The 23,449-nt window shown below is 42.3% G+C and overlaps 1 protein-coding gene and 1 non-coding gene across 2 annotated transcripts in view; both read left to right on the top strand.

Moving 5' to 3' along the window:
- Positions 1-23,449, top strand: part of LOC139028453 (nuclear factor erythroid 2-related factor 2-like) — a 34,604-nt gene that overhangs the window by 6,459 nt on the left and 4,696 nt on the right. Inside the window, exon 2 of the mRNA XM_070445886.1 lies at positions 22,555-22,824. Coding sequence (XP_070301987.1) covers positions 22,555-22,824 — 270 coding nt within the window. The remainder of the gene's footprint in view (positions 1-22,554; positions 22,825-23,449) is intronic.
- Positions 9,725-9,801, top strand: trnag-ucc (transfer RNA glycine (anticodon UCC)). The gene has a single exon. It is a non-coding gene; the product is annotated as a tRNA-Gly (tRNA).

The raw sequence follows: 23,449 nt of genomic DNA, 5'->3' as shown, positions 1-23,449 counted from the left end.
AATTAAACTTGTTTAATTAACCTCTAACGAGTCACAAACCCGGATCCGGGATCCCCGCCATCAAAAAAGCTGACTAGCATAGCCTAGCCTAAAGCCACAGGGATATCATATAATAAAATGTTCATGAAATCACAAGTCCAAGACACCAAATGAAAGATACACATCTTGTGAATCCAGCCATCATTTCTGATTTTTAAAATGTTTTACAGGGAAGACACAATATGTATTTCTATTAGCTAACCACCATAGCAAAAGACACAACTTTTTTTTCTCCACCATTTTTTTCCTGCATAGGTAGCTATCACAAATTCGACCAAATAAAGATATAAATAGTCACTAACCAAGAAACAACTTCATCAGATGACAGTCTGATAACATATTTATTGTATAGCATATGTTTGTTAAAAATTTGCATATTTCAGGTATAAATCACAGTTTCTACATTGCAGCTTGCAATCTGAAATAGCGCCGAAGCAGCCAGAATAATTACAGAGACCAACGTCAAATACCTAAATACTCATCATAAAACATTTCTGAAAATATATGGTGTACAGCAAATGAAAGACAAACATCTTGTGATCCAGCCAATATTTCCGATTTTTAAGTGTTTTACAGCGAAAACACAATATAGCATTATATTTAGCTTACCACAATAGCCAGAAACACTAAGCCATTTACCCAGCAGCAAAGGTTAGCGGATCGTAACAAACCAGCAAAATATATATAATTTTTGACTAACCTTTCATAAAACTTCATCAGATGACAGTCCTGTAACATCATATTACACAATGCATATAGGGTTTGTTCGAAAATGTGCATATGTAGCGGCACAAATCGTGGTTATACAATGTGAATAGTAGCCAAACTTCAAGCAATCTGTCCGGCGCCATCTGGGAGGCACCTAATCTAATAATAACTAATCAAAACTTGACTAAAAAATACAGGTTGGACAGCAAATGAAAGATACATTAGTTCTTAATGCAACCGCGGTGTTAGATTTTTAAAATTAACGTTTACTACACGACATACAGCGTGCGTTAAACGAGGACCGCACCGAAAATTAATGGCGGAATGGTAGTTTTAACGTTTTCAACAGAACAACGAATTAACATCATAAATAGTTCTTACTTTTTGATGAGCTTCCATCAGAATCTTGGGCAAGTTTGTCCTTTGTCCATAATAATCGTTGCTCGGCTGTGAGAAATGTTCGTTCTTCAACCGTGTAATTAGCAGCAAACATTAGCTATGTGGCCCAGACATGCCCAATCTTCAAAACGCAGGACAAAGAAAATTCAGAAAAATCGCAATATACTCATATAAACTGATATAACTCGGTTTAAAATAACTACGTTATTGATGTTTCTAACACCTATATCGAATAAAATCAGAGCCGGATATATCTAACGCCGATAACGTGAAGCTTTGTCAGAATGCCGTCCTGAGGTCTGCTTTGCCCATGACGAACGTTGAAAAGGTGTAGCACCCCTCGTGCCAAGCCTATTTATGACTGCCTCAGAACTACCTAGCAACACCATTCCAATTCTCAACGCTTGCTGACATCTAGGGGAAATCGCATGCAGTGCTGTCGACCAATAGAATAGATTGGCCAAATAAGTAACTGACCCAGGAACAGAGTTCCCAATTTCAGATTTCTCACTTCCTGACAGGAAGATTGCTCCAACTCGAGTTCTGTTTTACTCACAGATATAATTCAAACAGTTTTAGAAACTTGAGTGTTTTCTATCCAATAGTAATAATAATATGCATATTGTACGAGCAAGAATTGAGTACGAGGCAGTTTAATTTGGGAACACATTTTTTACAAAGTCGAAATGGCCCCCCCTATTGACAAGAAGTTTTAAGCTTCTCTAGTGTCCGTGAGTTATTTACTCTGAAAAATAATTACTTAACACAAGTTTTAGTTGAAGTTTAGGGTTTAGTGAGTGTTTTGTTCCAAATACAATGCTTTTAGTTTTATGAATATTTAGGGCTAACTTATTCCTTGCCACCCACTCTGAAACTAACTGCAGCTATTTGTTGACTGTTGCAGTCGTTTCAGTCGCTGTAGTAGCTGACATGTATAGTGGTGAGTCATCCACATACATAGGAACCCTGGCTTTAGTCAAAGTCAGTGGCATGTCCTTAATAAAAATTGAAAAAAGCAAGGGGCCTAATCAGCTACCCTGGGGAATTCCTGATTCTAACTGGATTATATTTGATAGGCTTCCATTAAAGAACACCCTCTGTGTTCTGTTAGACAAGTAACTCTTTATCCACATTATAGCAGGGGGTGTAAAGCCGTAACACATATGTTTTTTCAGCAGTAGACTATGCTCAATAATGTCCAAAGCTCAAAAGCTGCACTGAAGTCTGACAAGACAGCCCCCACAATCATTTTATCATCAGTTTCTCTCAGCCAATCATCAGTCATTTGTGTAAGTGCTGTGCTTGTTGAGTGTCCTTCCCTATAAGCATGCTGAAATTCTGTTGTCAATTTGTTTACTGTAAAATAGCATTGCATCTGGTCAAACACAATTAACCCTCCTCAGGACTTTAAACGRCCCCACAAACCGCGGGCTGAGCTTCTGGCAGGGCAGGCGGAGGGGCCTCGGTCTGGCTTGGATGCCAAGGTGCCAGGGCCGGCTGATACCCCAACACGCACTGGGAAGGAATGAGGTTAGTGGAGGAGTGGCGGTGGGAGTTCTGCGCATACTCAGCCCAAGGTAGAAAATCTGCCCACTCCCCATTCCAGTCCTGACAGTAACATCTCAGGAACCTGCCCACCTCCTGATTGACCCTCTCTACCTGCCCATTAGCTTGAGGACGGTACCCGGAGGTGAGACTGACCGTGACCCTCAGGCGTTCCATGAACGCTTTCCATACGCGTGAGGTGAACTGAGGGCCACGGTCTGACACAATGCCCTCCAGGATCCCGTAGTTCCGGAAGACATGCATAAAAAGAGCCTCCGCGGTTTGCATGGCTGACGGGATTCCAGGCAGAGGAAGGAGGAGACAAGCTTTGGAAAACCGGTCCACAATGACGAGAACGGTGGTTTTCTCCTGGAAGGGGCGGAAGGTCAGTGACAATGTCCACCGAGAGGTGAGACCAGGATAATTGTGGTACCGGCAGGGGAAGGACCTTTTATAAGGGAGGTGTCTGGGTGTCTTAGACTGGGCACAGATGGAGCAGGAAGAGACTTCTCAGTCAGGCAGGCGATGGTACGGCTTATCCCAGGATGACTCGACACAGGCGCCTGGGGCACCCAGGTAAGGAGTCGGTCCCGCATACCCGTGGGCACATAGGCGTGGTTCTTCGTAGAGGTGAGACAGGGCGTCCGCCTTCACGGAACCTGCCGTGCATGGCAAGAAGGTTGTGGCCTGCTGGAGGTCATTTGCAGGGCTCTGGCAGTGCTCCTCCTTGCACAAAGGCGGAGGTAGCGGTCCTGCTGCTGGGTTGTTGCCCCCCTACGGCCTCCTCCACGTCTCCTGATGTACTGGCCTGTCTCCTGGTAGCGCCTCCATGCTCTGCACAACTACGCTGACAGACACAGCAAACCCTTCTTGCCACAGCTTCGCATTATGTGCCATCCTGGATCGAGCTGCACTACCTCAAGCCACTTGTGTGGTTGTAGGACTCCGTCTCTATGCTACCACTAGACGTGAAAGCACCGCACCGCATTCAAAATGTGACCACCAAAATCAGCCAGGAAGCATAGGACTGAGAAGTGGTCCTTGGTCACCACCTGCAAACCACTCCTTTATTGAGGGTGTCTTGCTAATGCCCTATAATTTCCACCTATTGTCTATTCCATTTGCACAACAGCATGTGACATTTTTGTCAATCAGGTTGCTTCCTAAGTGGACAGTTTGATTTCACAGAAGTGTGATGACTTGGAGTACATTGTGTTGTTTAAGTGTTCCTTTTATTTTTGAGCAGTGTATTTTTGGGGCCTTTTAAGCATTCTAGTACGGTTAAATAGTTAACCTCTCTGGTACAAGTGGATGGTACGCGTCCCACCTGGCCAACATCCAGTGAAATTGCAGAAGCGCCAAATTCAACAGAAATACTCATTATAAAAATTCAGAAAACATACAAGTATATACTACATAGAGTTTAAAGATTAACTTCTGTGATCCAACCAGGTGTCAGAATTTCAAAAAGGCTTTACGGCGAAAGCATACCCTACGATTATTTTAGAACATCGCCCAGCAGACAAATCATTACAAACAGTAACCAGCAAAGTAGAAGTTACACAAGTCAAAATAGAGATATAATTAATCACTTAGCTTTGATGATCTTCATATGGTTGCACTCAGCAGAACATTCATTTACTCAATAATAGTTTGTTTGTTCAATAAAGCCTCTCTTATATCCAAAAACCTCCGTTTTGTTCGCATTTTCTCAGTAATCCACAGGCTCAAACGCAGTCATAACAGGCAGACAAAAAAATCCAAATTGTCTCCGTAAAGTTCATAGAAACATGTCAAACGATGTTTATATTCAAACCTCAGGTGTTTTTAGCCTAAATAATTGATAAAATTTCAACCGGACAATAACGTCTCAATAAAAAGGTAAACAAGAAAGGCACTCTCTCGGTCGTGCGCATGAAAAAGCTCTGTGACACTTTAGGGTCCAGTCATTCCGACTGCTCTTACTCCCTCATTTTTCAGAATACAAGCCTGAAACAATTTCTAAAGACTGTTGACATCTAGTGGAAGACATAGGAACTGCAATTTGAGTCCTAAGTCAATGGATACTGTAATGTCATTGAATAGAAAACTACAAAAAATCCTACTTCCTGGATGGATATTTCTCAGGTTTTTGCCTGCCAAATCAGTTCTGTTATACTCACAGACATTATTTTAACAGTTTTGGAATTTTAACACTCTATCCAAATCTACCAATTATATGCATATCCTAGCTTCTGGGCCTGAGTAGCAGGCAGTTTAATTTGGGCACGCTTTTCATTCAAAATTCCGAATGATGCCCCCTACCCTAGTGAAGTTAATACACACACATGGACGCAGTGGTCTAAGGCACTGCATCTCAGTGCAAGATGCGTCACTACAGTCCTTGGTTCGAATCGAGGCGGTATCACATCTGGCCGTGATTGGAAATCCCATAGGGTGGCACACAATTGGCCCAGCATCATCCGGGTTTGACCAGGGTAGGCTGTCATTGTAAATAAGAATTTGTTCTTAACTGACTTGCCAAGATAAATAAAGGTTACACACACACACACACACACAGACCAAAAAGTTATTTTCTTGGCATTTACGTATGTTCCCATTACCAGTAAAACATAATCAAAAACTATTTCGTAATTTCATTCTTAACCAGGATTTCTATGGAACGCTGTTTGGGTCTTTGCCTGTCAAACAAGATACACTGTAACACTATTTGACATGTCAAATAAGCTTGTTGACCAATAAGGACATGAATATGACTGCACGTCACAATCATTTAAAGTGTTCGTACATTTTTGTTTACGTAGTTACAGTATTACACATTGATTACACTCGTATTTCATATGTCACAACGATTCATCGATACGTATGCTATGATGCTGGTATAGTTGTCTCGATGGTCATGAAAAAAAACTAGCTAGCTCATGGATACAAACAATGTTCTTCCCCAAAAACATAGCAAAACGTCATAATCTGTTTCAGTGGCTATAGTTAGCTAGCTAACTACAGTTGAAGTCGAAAGTTTACATACAATTAGGTCTTAGTCATTAAACCTCGTTTTTCAACCACTCCACAAATTTCTTGTTAACAAACTATTGTTTTGGCAAGTCGGTTAGGACATCTACTTTGTGCATGACACAAGTAATTTTTCCAACAATTGTTTACAGAGATTATTTCACTTATAATTCACTATGACAATTCCAGTGGGTCAGAAGTTTATATACACTAAATTGACTGTGCATTTAAACAGCTTGGAAAATTCCAGAAAATTGTGTCATGGCTTTAAAAGCTTCTGGTAGGCTAATTGACATCATTTGAGTCAATTGGAGGGTACCTGTGGATGTATTTCAAGGCCTACCTTCAAACTCAGTGCCTCTTTGCGTGACAACATGAGAAAATCCAAAGAAATCAGCCAAGACGTCAGAATTTTTTTTGTAGACCTGCACAAGTCTGGTTCATTCTTGAGAGCAATTTCCAAACGCCTGAAGGTACCACGCTCATCTGTAAAAACAATAGTACGCAATTAAAAACACCATGGTGTAACGATTGTTCTCCTCCTCGTCTGAGGAGGAGCAGGGATTGGACCAAAACGCAGCTTTTGTGGAATACATAATGAATTTATTTAAACAAGACGAACACGAAGCACACTTGATAAATTACAAAACAATAAACGACGTAGACCGACCTGGACACGAGAACTTACATAACACGAAGAACGCACGAACAGGAACAGACTAAACAAACGAAAGTCCCGTGTGGTACATACACAGACACGGAAGACAATCACCCACAAACAAACGGTGTGAACAGCCTACCTTAATATGGTTCTCAATCAGAGGAAACGTAAAACACCTGCCCCTGATTGAGAACCATATCAGGCTAATTAACAATGAACCTAAACATAGAAACACATAACATAGAATGCCCACCCAGCTCACGTCCTGAACATACTAAACAAAGACAAAATAAAGGAAATAAGGTCAGGAACGTGACAGTACCCCCCCCCCCTCAAGGTGCGGACTCCGGCCGCAAAACCTGAACCTATAGGGGAGGGTCTGGGTGGGCATCTGTCCACGGTGGCGGCTCTGGCTCAGGACGTTGTCCCCAACCCACCATAGTCAATCCCCGCTTCCGTAGCCTCCTCCCAATGGCAACCCTCCAAATTAACCCACCTGGATTAGGGGACAGCACCGGACTAAGGGGCAACACCGGGATGAGGGGTAGCACCGGACTGAGGGGCAACACCGGGATGAGGGGTAGCACCGGACTGAGGGGCGGCACCGGACTGAGGGACGGCTTCGGACTGAGGGACGGCTCCGGACTGAGGGACGGCTCCGGACTGAGGGACGGCTCTGGCTGCTCATGGCTGGCTGACGGCTCTGGCTGCTCATGGCTGGCTGACGGCTCTGGCTGCTCATGGCTGGCTGACGGCTCTGGCTGCTCATGGCTGGCTGACGGCTCTGGCTGCTCATGGCTGGCGGACGGCTCCTGGCTGCTCATGGCCTGGCTGGACGGCTCTGGCTGCTCATGGCTGGCGGCGGCTCTGGCGTCCTGATGACGGACGGCTCTGAAGGCTCAGGACAGACGGGCGGCTTTGAAGGCTCAGGAAGACGGCAGCGCTTGGCAGACGGACAGCTCAGACGGCGTTGCCGCGGAGTTCAGGCGCCGTGGGCAGACGGCAGACTCTGGCCGGCTGAGCGCACTGAGGCCTGGTGCGTGGTGCAGGAACTGGAGGTACCGGCTAAGGACACGCACCATAGGGGAGTGCGTGGAGGAGGAACAGGGCTCTGGAGACACCGGAAGCCTGGTGCGTGGTGTTGGCACTGGTGGTACTGGGCTGGGGCGGGGAGGTGGCGCCGGATATACCGGACCGTGCAGGCGTACTGGCTCCCTTGAGCACCGAGCCTGCCCAACCTTACCTGATTGTATGCTCCCCGTAGCCCGACCAGTGCGGGGAGGTGGAATAACCCGCACTGGGCTGTGTTGGCGAACCGGGGACACCATGCGTAAGGCTGGTGCCATGTATGCCGGCCCGAGGAGACGCACTGGTGACCAGACGCGTTGAGCCGGCTTCATGGCACCTGGCTCAATGCTCAATCTAGCCCTGCCAGTGCGGGGAGGTGGAATAACCTGCACCGGGCTATGCACACGTACAGGAGACACCATGCGCTCTACCGCATAACACGGTGTCTGCCCATACTCTCGCTCTCCACGGTAAGATCGGGAAAAGTGGGCGCAGTTCAGTCTTGTTTAGTTGGTCAGGACGTGAGCTGGGTGGGCATTCTATGTTATGTGTTTCTATGTTGGGTTTATTGTTTGGCCTAATATGGTTCTCAATCAGGGGCAGGTGTTTGTCATTGTCTCTGATTGGGAACCATATTAAGGTTGACTGTTTTCACTGTTTGTTKGTGGGTGATTGTTCCTGTTCATTGCGTTCTTCGTTGTCTCTATGTTCACATGTTCAGGTCTGTAGCGTCGTTAGTTTCATTTTCTGTTTATTGTTTTGTTCGTTTTGTTAAGTGTGCCAATAAATATGGAAACGTACCACGCTGCAATTTGGTCCTCCTCTCTTCCACCTAACGACGAGTGTTACAATAGTAATCAATGAGACATGCTACACTGGCCACAGAAAGCAGCACATCAGTCAATTTTTATTTGTATTCTTTTTTTAACCAGGCAAATCATTTAAGAACAAATTCTTATTTACAATGACGGCCTACCCCGGCCTAACCCTATGGAACTCCCAATCACAGTCAATTGTGATGCAGCCTGGAATTTAACCAGGTCTGTAGTGACACCTCTAGCACTGAGATGCAGTGCCTTAGAGCGCTGCACCTCTCGGAAGCCCAAGTGAAGCTTGCGTTTGTGAACGTTCTTAAGCTTCAAGTCTATTTCAAGAACAGAGACCCGTGTCTGTGAAGCGTATCCAACTGACATTTGGATTATAGTTTTGGTATACTATACCCTTTTTGCACTACTGAGCCAAACTGAGCTGAGCCAAGCCAAGCTGTACTGTGCTTTCCTGATTATGCATTCATCAGGTTTGCTGGAAACGTGCTGGAAAGGAAAATGTGAATCAGGCACCCACATTATTTTGGTCATTAGCAGATGCTCTTATCCAGAGCGACTTACAGGAGGAATTAGGGTTAAGTGCCTTGCTCAAGGACACATTGACAGATTTTTCACTTAGACAGCTCAGAGATTCGAACCAGCAACCTGGCCCAACTTGTAAATTGAAAAAATCATGAATATTTCTCATTTGAGTGACCTATTCCTTTATTAATGGTGAGTTTCTGAAACTGTATGTCGCTCAGGATACAAAAAGTTCCAAAAGTTATACAGCTGCACCATTGTGAGCATCTTTACTGGATACATCACTGCTTGGTATAGCAACTGCTTGGCATCTGACCACAAGGAGCTACAGAGAGTAGTGTGTATGGCGCAGTACATCATTGGGGCTGAGCTCCCTGCCATCCAGGACCACTTTACCAGGCGGGGTCAGAGGAAGGCCCTAAAAATGTTTAAAAATCCAGGCACCTAAGTCATAGGCTGTTTTCAAATGGTACCGTACGGCAAGTGGTACCGATACACCAAGTCTGGAACCAACAGGACACTGAACTGCTTCTACCCACAATCCATAACACCTTGCCCAAACCGGCTGCGCGCGTGCGCTATCGTGCATACATTTATTTTGCCCCCCCACACCAAACGCGATCACGACATGCAGGTTAAAATATCAAAACAAACTCTGAACCAATGATATGGGGACAGAGGACAGGTCGAAAAGCATTAAACATGTATGGTAATTTAGCTAGTAATTTAGCTAGTTAGCTTGCACTTGCTAGCTAACGTTAATTTGTCCTATTTAGCTAGCTTGCTGTTGCTAGCTAATTTGTCCTGGGATATAAACATTGAGTTGTTATTTTACCTGAAATGCACAAGGATCTCTACTCCGACAATTAATCCACACATAAAACGGCCAACCGAATAATTTCTAGTCATCTCTCCTCCTTCCAGGCTTTTTCATTGTTTAAATGGTCCCGTGTGGCTCAGTTGGTAGAGCATGGCGCTTCCAACGCCAGGGTTGTGGGTTCATTCCCCACGGGGGGACCAGGATGAATATGTATGAACTTTCCAATTTGTAAGTCGCTCTGGATAAGAGCGTCTGCTAAATGACTTAAATGTAAATGTAAATTATATGGTGATCGCATCTAAACTTTCATTGTATTACCACGACTACCGGCAAAACAGTTCGTCTTTCTATCACCCACGTGGGTATAACCAATGAGGAGATGGCACGTGGGTACCTGCTTCTATAAACCAATGAGGAGATGGCACGTGGGTACCTGCTTCTATAAACCAATGAGGAGATGGGAGAGGCAGGACTTGCAGCGCGATCTGCGTCAGAAATAGGAATGAGTTCTATTTTAGCCCTTGGCGTCGCAGACGCTCGTTGGCGCGCGCGAGCAGTGTGGGTGCAATAATTGAAAAACATGGATTTCTACATTTATTTTGCGACGCTCGCGCATGCGACGTGTCTGGTCTGGTCAGCATGTAAGACTGCTGCAGTAAATATTTAGTCCGGGTAGCTATTTGGTTAACCTGTCTAGGAACGAAATTGCAGGGCGCCAAATTCAATCAACAGAAATCTCATAATTCTAATTTCTCAAACATACAAGTATTAGACACCATTTTAAAGATAAAATTCTCGTTAATCCAACCACAGTGTCCGATCTCAAAAAGGCTTTTCGGCTAACGCAGAACATATCATTATGTCAGGTCAGCAACTAGTCACAGAAAGCATACAGCGATTTTCCAACCAAAGAGAGTCACAAAAAGCAGAAATAGAGATAAAATGTATCACTAACCTTTGATATTCTTCATCAGATGACACTCCCGGGACAACATACATGTATGTTTTGTTCGATCAAGTTCATATTTCCAAAAACCTCAGGTTACATTTGGCTTTGTAAATCCCGTGAATTTGCACAGAGCCACATACATTTACAGAAATACTCATAATAAACATTGATAAAATATGCAAGTGTTATTCACAGAATTAAAGATATACTTCTCCTCAATGCAACTGCTGTGTCAGATTTCAAAAAAACTTTACGGAAGAAGCACACCATGCAATAATCTGAGTACGGCGCTCAGAGACCAACACAACCCAAACAGATATCCGCCATGTTGGAGTCAAAGGAAGTCAGAAATAGCATTATAAATATTCACTTACCTTTGATGATCTTCATCAGAATGCACTCCCAGGAATCACAGTTCCAAAATAAATGTTTGATTTGTTCGATAAAGTTAATCATTTATGTCCAAATAGCTCCTTTTTGTTAGCGCGTTTAGCCCAGTATTCCAAATTCATGACGCGCGATCACTAGGAGCAGACGAATAGTAAAAAAGTTCTGTTACAGTCCGTAGAAACATGTCAAACGAAGTATAGAATCAATCTTTAGGATGTTTTTAACATAAATCTTCAATAATGTTCCAACCGGAGAATTCTTTTGTCTTCAGAAATGCAATGGAACGCAAGCTAACTATCACGTGAACGTGCATGGTCAGCTCGTGGCACTCTGGGAGAGACCTTACTCAATCTCCTCTCATTCGCCCCCACTTCACAGTAGAAGCATCAAACAAGGTTCTAAAGACTGTTGACATCTAGTGGAAGTGCAATATGACCCCATAGACAATGTGTATTTGATAGGCCAAGAGTTGAAAAACTACAAACCTCAGATTTCCCACTTCCTGGTTGGATTTTTCTCAGGTTTTGCCATATGAGTTCTGTTATACTCACAGACATCATTCAAACAGTTTTAGAAACTTTAGAGTGTTTTCTATCCAAATHTACTAATAATATGCATATATTAGCAACTGGGACTGAGTAGCAGGCAGTTGACTCTGGGCAAGCTTTTCATCCAAACGTGAAAATGCTGCCCCCTATCCCAAACAAGTGAACTATTTTACTATCTGCATTGACCCTTCTTGCACAAACTTCTTTGACTCATCACATACGCTGCTGCTACTGTTTACTATCTGTCACTTTATTTCTAGTTACCGTATATGTACAGTTGAAAATATATGTACAGTTAAAAATTCCCTATCTTAGGTCAGTTAGGATCAGCCCTTTATTTTAAGAATGTGAAATGTCAGAATAATAGTAGAGAGAATGATTTATTTCAGCTTTTATTTCTTTCATCACATTCCCAGTGGGTCAGAATATTACATACACTCAATTAGTATTTGGTAGCATTGCCTTTAAATTGTTTAACTTGGGTCAAACGTTTCAGGTAGCTTTCCACAAGCTTCCCACAATAAGTTGGGTGAATTTTGGCCCATTCCTCCTGACAGAGCTGGTGTAACTGAGTCAGGTTTCTAGGCCTCCTTGCTCGCACATGCTTTTTCAGTTCTGCCCACACAGTTTCTGTGGGATTGAGGTCAGGGCTTTGTGATGGCCACTCCAATACCTTGACTTTGTTGTCCTTAAGCCATTTTGCCACAACTAGAAGTATGCTTGGGGTCCTTGTCCATTTGGAAGACCCATTTGCGACCAAGCTTTAACTTCCTGACTGATGTCTTGAGATGTTGCTTCAAAATATCCACATAATTTTCCGGCCTCATGATGACATCTATTTGGTGAGGTGCACTAGTCCCTCCTGCAGCAAAGCACCCCCACAACATGATTTTTCCACCCCCGTGCTTCACGGTTGGGATGGTGTTCTTCGGCTTGCAAGCATCTCCCTATTTCCTCCAAACATAACGATGGTCATTATGGCCAAACAGTTCTATGATCTTTGTCCCCATGTGCAGTTGCAAACCGTAGTCTGACTTTGTATAGAGGTTTTGGAGTAGTTGCTTCTTGCATTCTGAACGGCCATTCACGTTATGTGGACATAGGACTCGTTTTTGTTACGCATTGTGCATCTATTATTACATGTTTTACTTCTCCATTTTTTCTCCCCAAAAAATTCTCTGCATTGTTGGGAAGGACCCAGAAGTAAGTGTTTCACAATCCACACCTGTTGTTTACGAAGTATGTGACAAATACAAATTGATTTTATAAGAGCATCTGCCAACTGACTAAAATGTAAAATTAATGGCCTCTAGTTTAGAGAGAGATGTGGATCTGAGTGTCTGCAATTAACTTGCAAGATTTTGCCTGCTCAATGTGTACATTTGTTTTTAAACTGTAGTACTTTGTGTTTTATGTTGTAAATGTGTTTTTGCATAACATTTTGTGTGCTGCTATTTTGGTCAGGTCAGAGATTTTTAATCTCAATGAAACTAACCTGGTAAAATATAGTTAACATTTTAAACATTAAAATAAAGATCAACCTGAGATTGGCCTCTAGTCAGGGTGCTTTATCAGGTTCCAATGCTGGCTGATTGATAGGCCTGCTAATATAACTATGCATGTAGCTGTGTTCACCTCTCACTTTCTTTTGTTAGTTGATAAACGGGTTTGCGTGGGCCTAAAGTAAAAGCTATATTGTGTCGTCATTTGAGATAAGATTGACAAATGAGCCTTTCCCTTACTTTTGTCATGCTCACAGGGCCAGGTGAGTCTCACCCAACTCTCACATTAGTTTTCCTTTCATACTGTTGACCTAGTCAACTGACACCACAATGCATTCCATTGTGTTGTGGGATGGTCATGCTGCCATGTTATCTGCACAATCCACACGCTAAACAGGAAAGTGTACATGCAGTTACATCACCCTCTCTGCTGTAATCTTTTCCCAGGTGGTGAAAGGTGGCGTGGCCCTAAGTAGTTTTCAGAGAGCCAGATCGTCACTGGAACAGAGTACATATTATACTGGCGACAGTTTCAATTAAATTTTGGCACAATACTACAGTGCCTTCAGAAGGTATTCACACCCATTGACTTTTTCCACATTTGTGTTGCACCCTGAATTTAAAATGGGATTACATTTAGATTGTGTCATGATCTACACACAATACCCCATATTGTCAAAGTGGAATTTTTGTCGTTAGATTTTTCTGCAAACGAATAAAATATGAAAATATGTAATGTCTTGAGTCAAGTATTTAAACCCTTTTGTTATGGCAAACCTAAATACGTTCAGGATTTTTTTTTAAAGTGCTTCATCAGTTTTATGGACTCAGTCTGTGTGCAATAATAGGGGTAACATGCTTTTTGAATGACTACCGATCTCTGCAATTGTGTTATGTCCTCAGTCGAGAAGTGAATTTCAAGCAGAGATTAAACCACAAATACCGGGAGGTTTTCCCATGCTTGAAAAGAAGGGCACCTATTGGTAGATGGGTAAAAAATAAAAAAGCGTTTCCTTTGAGCATGCTGAAGTTATCAATTATGCTTTGGATGGTGTATTAATACACTCAGTCACTACAAAGATGCAGGCGTTCTTCCTAACTCGTTTGCCGGAGAGGAAGGAAACCGCTCAGGGATTTTACCATGAGGCCAATGGTGATTTTAAAACAGTTCGAGTTTAATGGCTGTGATAGGAGAAACTGAGGTGAATCAACAACATTGTAGTTATCACAATACTAACCTAAATAGATTATAAAGAAGGAAGCTTGTACAGAATAAAAATATTCCAAAACGTGCAACCTGTTTGCAATAAGGCACTAAAGTAATATGGAAAATACTGTGGCAAAGAAATTAACTTTTTGTCTGGAATACAAAGCGTTATGTTTGAGGCAAATCTAACACAACACATCACTGAGTACCACTCTCCATATTTTCAAGCATGGTGTTGGCTGCATCATGTTATGGGTATGCTTGTCATCGGCAAAGACGTGGGAGTTATTTAAGATAAATATAAACTCAATAGAGCTAAGTACAGGCAAAATCCTAGAGGTAAAACTGGTTCAGTCTGCTTTTAAACAGTCACTGGGAAAACAATTCACATTTTTAGCAGCAAAATAACCTAAAACACAAGGCCAAATATACACTGGAGTTGCTTACCAAGACGACATTGAATGTTCCTGAGTGGCATAGTTACAGTTATGCCTTAAATCGGCTTGAAGATCTATGGCAAGACATGTAAAAATCTGTCTAACAAGCTATTGACAGAGGTTTGACTTAGGGGGTTGAATACTTATCTAATCAAGATATAATGGTGTTTTATTTTTCATTCATTGAAAGAAAATCATATAATTTTTTACCACTTTGACATTAGAGTATTGTGTGTGGATCATTTACAAAAAATTACCAATTAAATACATTTTAATCCAACTTTGTAACATAACAAAATGTGTTAAAAGTAAGGAGCTGTGAATAGTTTCGCAAGGCACTGTATTTCAAGCAATGTGACAGCTTTTGACACTCATTGCCATTCTCTCAAACAGCTTCATGAGGAATGCTTTTCCAACAGTCTTGAAGGAGTTCCCACATATGCCGAGCACTTGTTGGCTACTTTTCCTTCACTCTGCGGTCCAACTCATCCCAAACCATCTCACTTGGGTTGAGGTTGGGTGGTTGTGCAGGCCAGGTCATCTGATGCAGCACTCCATCACTCTCCTTCTTGGTTAAATAGCCCTTACACAGCCTTGAGGTGTGTTTGGTCATTGTCCTGTTGTAAAACAAATGACAGTCTCACTAAGCGCAAACCAGATTGAATGGCGTATTGCTGCAGAACGCTGTGGTAGCCATGCTGGTTAAGTGTGTCTTGAATTCCAAATGAATCCCTGATTTACCAGCATTAAAATCCTCTAAATTAGCTGAAGTTCTACATGGTTTGCTCTGAATTCGTTTAGAGTACAGTATACTGCCATCCACTTGGTATAAATCCATAGTAAATCCCATTACCAAATCATTAAAAGATTACCAGAGAGTGCCACTGAACTGGAGAGGCATAAGTTTACTAGGTACAGTCGATAAATTATATTCATCCATCCTCAACAGTAGGTTAATACATCTATTATTACGTGTTTTACTTTTCCATTTCTCTCTCAAAAAAATCTCTGCATTGTTGGGAAGGACCCAGAAGTAAGTGTTTCACTGTTAGTCCACACCTGTTGTTTACGAAGCATGTGACAAATACAAATTGATTTGATAAGAGTATCTGCCCAACTGACTAAAATTTGAAATTAATGGCCTCTAGTTTAGAGAGAGAAGTGGATCTGAGTGTCTACAATTAACTTGCAAGATTTTGCCTGCTCAATGTGTAAATTTATGTTTTTAAACTGTAGTACTTTGTGTTTTATGTTGTAAATGTGTTTTTGCATGACATTTTGTGTGTTGCTATTTTGGCCAGGTCAGAGATTTTTAATCTCAATGAGACTAACCTGGTAAAAGGAAGTTAATATTTTAAACATTAAAATAAAGATCAGCCTGAGATTGGCCTCTAGTCAGGCTGCTTTATCAGGTTCCAATGCTGGCTGATTGATAGTCCTGCTAATATAACTTTGCCTGTAGCTGTGTTCACCTCTCACTTTCTTTTGTTAGTTGATAAACGGGTTTGCGTGGGCCTGAAATGAAAGATGTATTGTGTAGTCGACTGAGATAAGATTGACAAATGAGCCTTCACCTTACTTGTCATGCTCACAGGGCCAGGTGAGTCTCACCCAACTCTCACATTTGTTTTCCTTTCATACTGTTGACCTAGTCAACTGACACCACAACACATTGTATTTCAAGGCATTTAGACACATGAAAATGCATTCCATTGTGTTGTGGGATGGTCATGCTGCCATGTTATCTGCACAATCCACATGCTAAACAGGAATGTGCACATGCAGTTACATCACCCTCTCTGCTGTAATATTTTCCCAGGTGGTGAAAGGTGGCGTGGCCCTAAGTAGTTTTCAGAGAGCCAGACCGTCACTGCAACAGAGTACATATTATACTGGAGACATGTTCAATAAAATTTTGGCACAATACTACAGTGCCTTCAGAAGGTATTCACACCCATTGACTTTTTCCACATTTGTGTTGCACCCTGAATTTAAAATGGATTACATTTTAGATTGTGTCACTGATCTACACACACATACCCCATATTGTCAGTGGAATTTTTGTCGTTAGATTTTCTTGCAAATTAATAAAAATATGAAAATATGTAATGTCTTGAGTCAAGTATTTAAACCCTTTTGTTATGGCAAACCTAAATACGTTCAGGAGTAGAAAAGAGTGCTTAATAAGTGTCATAATAAGTTGCATAGACTCAGTCTGTGTGCAATACATGCTTTTTGAATGACTACCGATCTCTACACCACACACATACAATTGTGTTATGTCCTCAGTCGAGAAGTGAATTTCAAGCAGAGATTCAACCACAAAGACAGGGAGGTTTTCCCATGCCTTGCAAAGGGCACCTATTGGTAGATGGGTAAATATAAAAGAAAGCGTTTCCCTTTGAGCATGCTGAAGTTATCAATTATGCTTTGGATGGTGTATCAATACACTCAGTCACTACAAAGATGCAGGCGTCCTTCCTAACTCGTTTCCCGAAGAGGAAGGAAACCGCTCAGGGATTTTACCATGAGGCCAATGGTGATTTTAAAAACAGTTCGAGTTTAATGGCTGTGATAGGAGAAAACGAGGATGAATCAACAACATTGTAGTTACTCCACAATACTAACCTAAATAGATTATAAAGAAGGAAGCTTGTACAGAATAAAAATATTCCAAAACGTGCAACTGTTTGCAATAAGGCACTAAAGTATAACGGAAAATACTGTGGCAAAGAAATAACTTTTTGTCTGGATTACAAAGCGTTATGTTTGGGGCAAATCTAACACAATCAAATCAAATCAAGTTTATTTTATATAGCCCTTCGTACATCAGCTAATATCTCGAAGTGCTGTACAGACACCCCAGCCTAAAACCCCAAACAGCAAGCAATGCAGGTGTAGAAGCACGGTGGCTAGGAAAAACTCCCTAGAAAGGCCAAAACCTAGGAAGAAACCTAGAGGGAACAGGCTATGAGGGGTGGCCAGTCCTCTTCTGGCTGTGCTGGGTGGAGATTATAACAGAACTATGCCAAGATGTTCAAAATGTTCATAAGTGACAAGCATGGTCAAATAATAATCAGGAAATAAATGTCAGTTGGCTTTTCATAGCCGATCATTAAGAATTGAAAACAGCAGGTCTGGACAGGTAGGGGTTCCCATAACCGCAGGCAGAACAGTTGAAACTGGAATAGTAGCAGGGCCAGGCGGACTGGGGACAGCAAGGAGTCATCATGCCCGGTAGTCCTGACGTATGGTCCTAGGGCTCCGGTCCTCCGAGAGAGAGAAAGAAAGAGAAGGAGAGAATTAGAGAGAGCCAAGATTTTCAAAATGTTCATAAATGACAAGCATGGTCAAATAATAATCAGGAATAAAAGTCAGTTGGCTTTTCATAGCCGATCATTAAGAGTTGAAACAGGTAGGGGTTCCATAACAGCAGGCAGAACAGTTGAAACTGGAAAGCAGCAAGGCCAGGTGGACTGGGGAAGCAAGGAGTCATCTTGCCCGGTTTGCCGTGACGTATGGTCCTAGGGCTCAGGTTCTCCGAGAGAGAGAAAGAAAGAGAGAACGAGAGAATTAGAGAGAGCATACTTAAATTCACACAGGACACTGGATAAGATAGGAAAGTACTCCAGGTATAACAAACTGACCCTAGCCCCCGACACATAAACTACTGCAGCATAAATACTGGAGGCTGAGAAGGAGGGGTCAGGAGACACTGTGGCCCCATCCGATGATACCCCCGGACAGGGCCAAACAGGAAGGATATAACCCCACCCACTCTGCCAAAGCACAGCCCCACAACCACTAGAGGATATCTTCAACCACCAACTTACAATCCTGAGACAAGGCCGAGTATAGCCCACAAACACATCACTGAGTACCACTCTCCATATTTCCAAGCATGGTGTTGGCTCCATCATGTTATGGGTATGCTTGTCATCAGCAAGGACGTGGGAGTTTTTAGGAGAAATATATATTTAATAGAGCTAAGCGCAGGCAAAAATCCTGGAGGTAAAACTGGTTCAGTCTGCTTTCAAACAGTCACTGGGAGACACATTCACCTTTTTAGTAGCAAAATAACCTAAACACAAGGCCAAATATACACTGGAGTTGCTTACCAAGACGACATTGAATGTTCCTGAGTGGCAGAGTTACAGTTATGCCTTAAATCGGCTTGAAGATCTATGGCAAGACTTGTAAAAATCTATCTAGCAAGCTATTGACAGAGCTTGACTTAGGGGGTTGAATACTTATCTAATCATGTCACAGCCGTCGTCTAGGTGGAAATGACCAGACCAAGGTGCAGCGTGTGGAGCGTACATTTTCTTTTATTTAGAATGTCGCCAACAAGAAACAAAGCCACGACCGTGACGCTTACGAGGGCTATAGTGCCACTAACAAAGTCAGCTACCCACAAACACCAAAGGAAAAAAGGCTGTCTAAGTATGATTCCCAATCAGAGACAACGATAGACAGCTGTCCCTGATTGAGAAACCATACCCGGCCAAAACATAGAAATACAAACATAGAAATAAATAAACTAGAATGCACACCCTAGTCACACCCTGGCCTAACCAAAATAGAGAATAAAAGCCTCTCTATGGCCAGGGCTTGACAATAAAATATAATGTTGTTTTATTTTTCATTAATTAAAAGAAAAAAAGAAAAACAATCCCACTTTGACATTACAGAGCATTGTGTGTGTGTGGATCATTTACAAAAATGACCAATTAAAACATTTTAATCCAACTTTGTAACATAACAAATTGTGTAAAATGTAAGAGCTGTGAAATACTTTCGGAAGGCACTGTGTATTTCAAGCAATGTTACAGCTTTACACACTCATTGGCATTCTCTCAAACAGCTTCATGAGGAATGCTTTTCCAACAGTCTTGGAGCAGTTCCCACATATGCCGAGCACTTGTTGGCTACTTTTCCTTCACTCTGCGGGTCTTCTCATCTCAAACATCTCACTTGGGTTGAGGTCGGGTGGTTGTGCAGGCCAGGTCATCTGATGTTGCACTCCATCACTCTCCTTCTTGGTCAAATAGCCCTTACACAGCCTTGAGGTGTGTTGGGTCATTGTCCTGTTGAAAACAAATGATAGTCCCACTAAAGCGCAAACCAGATAGGATGGCGTATCGCTGCAGAATGCTGTGGTGGTAGCCATGCTGGTTAAGTGTGCCTTGAATTCCAAAATAAATCACTGATTTACCAGCAAAATCACCCCCAACCATCACACCTTCTCCTCCCATGCTTCACGGTGGGAACCACACATCGTTCACCTGAAAGACGTGTATTTGTATTTATTATGGATCCCAATTAGCTGCTGCCAAAGCAGCAGCTACTCTTCCTGGGGTCCAGCAAAATTAAGGCAGTTTAATACAATTTTAAAACATTGCAATACATTCACAGATTTCACAACACACTGTGTGCCCTCAGGCCCGACTCCACACTACCACATATCTACAGTACTAAATCCATGTGTATGTATAGTGCGTATGTATGTGTGAAGTTGCAATGACTGATATTGTCTGATATTCCATTTATTTCTGTACCCCATTCACTCATGTAACTCTAAAAGGGGAAACAGTAGTTGCTACATCCATTTTAGGACATAAAATTAATAATATGTACCCATAGATTTTTGAAGAATATAACATTTTTATAAATGCCTCTTGAGCTTAGTTTAACTATCGTACCCCACAGAACCAAAATATAAGCTTGTTTTACGCAATGATTTTAAACAAATACTGTTTTGCCTCAAAACATAGTTACAACTATAATGACTTATATCAAGTCCTTGCATCCAAAGCTGTCTGAATTTGAGAGTGATTACATTTCTCCAGCCCATCCATCAGCTTTTTAACCGAAACAGTGGCATGGAGAACGTTTTGTTATTGTTTCAACTGCTGCTTGGTCCATTAAAGGAGACGTGACTCCTGAGATGGACAGACACATACTCAGTCATTTTACTTATGGCCAATTCAAGTTATTGCATGCATTTTATTCGGAATTGTCGGTTATTTTATTTAGAAGAGTAGTCCCTGTGATGCTGTAATGGCGAAAAACTTTTAAAGCTGCCTGATTTTACACATTAGTGGAAAGACTATAGTGTGACCGCCTAGTCATAAGCAGGGAATAATCATTCAAAAACTGCCCCAATACAGTGGCAATAACGCTATCACAAACAGCCGTCCAGCCATAAATATGAAGTTAATGGCCGATTTTATTGTTTAATGGGGGGTAAAACAACTGATACGGGAGGAAAATGTGTACTTTACAGAATAGTTTTCTTGTTGTTATCACTGAGCCAAAGAGTTGATGTTGGTTGAGTCAAGGTCACTGTCTGCCTTTTGATCCTCGCCTTGCATTCCTTTGAAACTCTTTTGTAATGGATGTTTTAGCTTGTTACTGAGTCCACACCACACACTCTTGAAGCTTCATGGCCACATAATGAGCTGAATGTGTTTTGTGAAAAGAACCTTTGATACCCAGAGATAGTTTTGCCGCTTGGACCCAGAACCGAGATTAAGCTTTTTAAGATAGACATAATTGTCAATGGAAAAATTCATATTTTAGTCCTATGCTTAATCTGGGTCCAGGAAACAGCCCCACAATGTCTGTGGCTCCTACTGTCATCTTGAAAATAAATGAGTTGGGACAAATCTTCAAAAATTTGTGCCTTGCTAGCAGGTGTATTCATCAAAATGCATTTTTGCATGATGATTGTAGAGGTGAACAGCCTAGAGCAGTTACTGCAACATTCCAGAGGCAGTCCAATGAATGAAACTGCCTCACAGTCCAAACACATGTTTGGCAGTCTACACAGCCAAATATTAGGTGTTAACGTTTAATATTCAGTGTAAAAAACTGTAGACAATAGAATATTAATAGAAATCTTTATGAAGCAACCAATGATATAATAGCTGTGAGAGGTTCTTATATGGGTTCAGCTTTATCAAACAGAACTAATTTTGTCTTGTTAACCTATTGGTCAGATTAGATTTGGTCCAGTGCCAGCATGTTTGCGATTGGACTGAAATCCAAGCCTGCTGAATAATAATTACCAAACAGAGAGTATCTCGGCCAATAGCTTATTATTGAGTTGAGCAGCGTCTTTCAGCCACACTGTGCTGCTCTTGATATAGAAACAAAGGCTGATCAAGGACATCAAAGAATGCTGGCTTTGTAAGCTGTGCAATATGTATCCTATAACTTCATGCATGTAATACTCATATTTTACTCTGCGCTCTTTATGGATCTTGCTCAGTCATTCCTGATGGTATTTGGTGGTTTAGCTAGATGCTGGTGTTGGAGGTTGCTGAAATGTAACACGTGGGTGTGGAGCCATCCTGCTTTAAGAATGAGGAAGAACAGCATGTATTATTCATAACATCCTCGTCATACATCTCATCTGATTGAGTTGTGTCATAGCTAAAGGTGGGGGTAAGGGACAGCTGTCCACAGGGAGGGGGAACAGGGGATACAATACGTGCACAGAGAAGCTTTCTGGGTATTGTCGACACACACCCTTTTTGATCCCACTTGTCTGCCTTCTGTTTGTTCGTGATGGGTGATAATAAATATCCATCTTATCCTAACGCTTTGTCAAATACTTCAGGATCCCTGCATTAAAAGTGGTTCTTTAAAGATCCACTGCCTTCAAATCAAAATCAAAATCGCATTTGTCAACATGCGCCGAATTCCAACAGGTGTAGACGTTACAGGTGAAATGCCTTACTTACAAGCCCTTAACCAACAATGCAGTTTTAAGAAAAATACCAACAAAAAAGTAAGATAAGAATAACAATAATTAAAGAGCAGATAAGAATAGTTGGAGTAGCAGTGGTGTTGGCTGTAGTGTTGTCCTGCTATCCTCCTATCTTAACTCACTATGGTCATTGTTCTCCCTGCCAGGATATGAACTTGATTGACATCCTGTGGAGGCAGGACATTGACCTGGGTGCCGAGCGGAGGTGGTTTGACCTGAGCCTGCGGCAGAAAGAGGATGAGCTGCGCAGGCAGAGGGAACTGGAAGGAGAGAAGAGGCTGCACCTGCTGAGGGAGCAGGATAAGGCCTTGCTGGAACAGCTAGAGCTGGACGAGGAGACTGGAGAGTTCATGCCCTGCCTGCTACCCAGTGAACCAGAGCTGCCCAACACAGATACACCCCATGAGGGAAACCAGGTATCTGTCTCTGTCTGTCTGTTCTGTCTGTCTGTCTGTCTATCTGTCTGTCTGTCTGTCTGTCTGTCTGTCTGTCTGTCTGTCTGTCTGTCTGTCTGTCTGTCTGTCTGTCCTGTCTGTCTGTCTGTCTGTCCGTCGCCGTCCGTCCGTCCGTCCGTCCGTCCGTCCGTGCACGTCCGTCCCGTCCGTTCCGTCCGTCCGTCCGTCGTCGTCCGTTCCGTCCCGCTCTGGAATAGAAAAGAGTAATGAGATTTAGCATTTATGCTAGGGAAATGTATGTGTTCTGTGTCTTGTTTTTTTAAATATTCATTTTGAGGGTGGTAAACAAAAAGTATCTATATCCAAGTAAAACGAGTCCTATATCGACAAACCTGAAAGGCGCTCAGCAAGGAAGAAGCCACTGCTCCAAAACCACCCAAAAAAGCCAGACTACGGTTTGCCAACTGCACATGGGGACAAAGATTGTACTTTTTGGAGAAATATCTTCTGATCTGATACAACAAATAGAACTGTTTGGCCGTAATGACCATCATTATGTATGAGGAAAAAAGGGGAGGCTTGGAAGCCGAAGAACATCATCCCAAACAGTGAAGCACGGGGGTGGCAGCATCATGTTGTGGGGGTG

This window comes from Salvelinus sp. IW2-2015, linkage group LG12 (genome assembly GCF_002910315.2).
Source record: "Salvelinus sp. IW2-2015 linkage group LG12, ASM291031v2, whole genome shotgun sequence".
In the NCBI taxonomy this organism is placed as follows: Eukaryota; Metazoa; Chordata; class Actinopteri; order Salmoniformes; family Salmonidae; genus Salvelinus; species Salvelinus sp. IW2-2015.
Note: the sequence above shows the minus strand (reverse complement) of the source record. Positions and strands in the feature narration are given on the sequence as shown.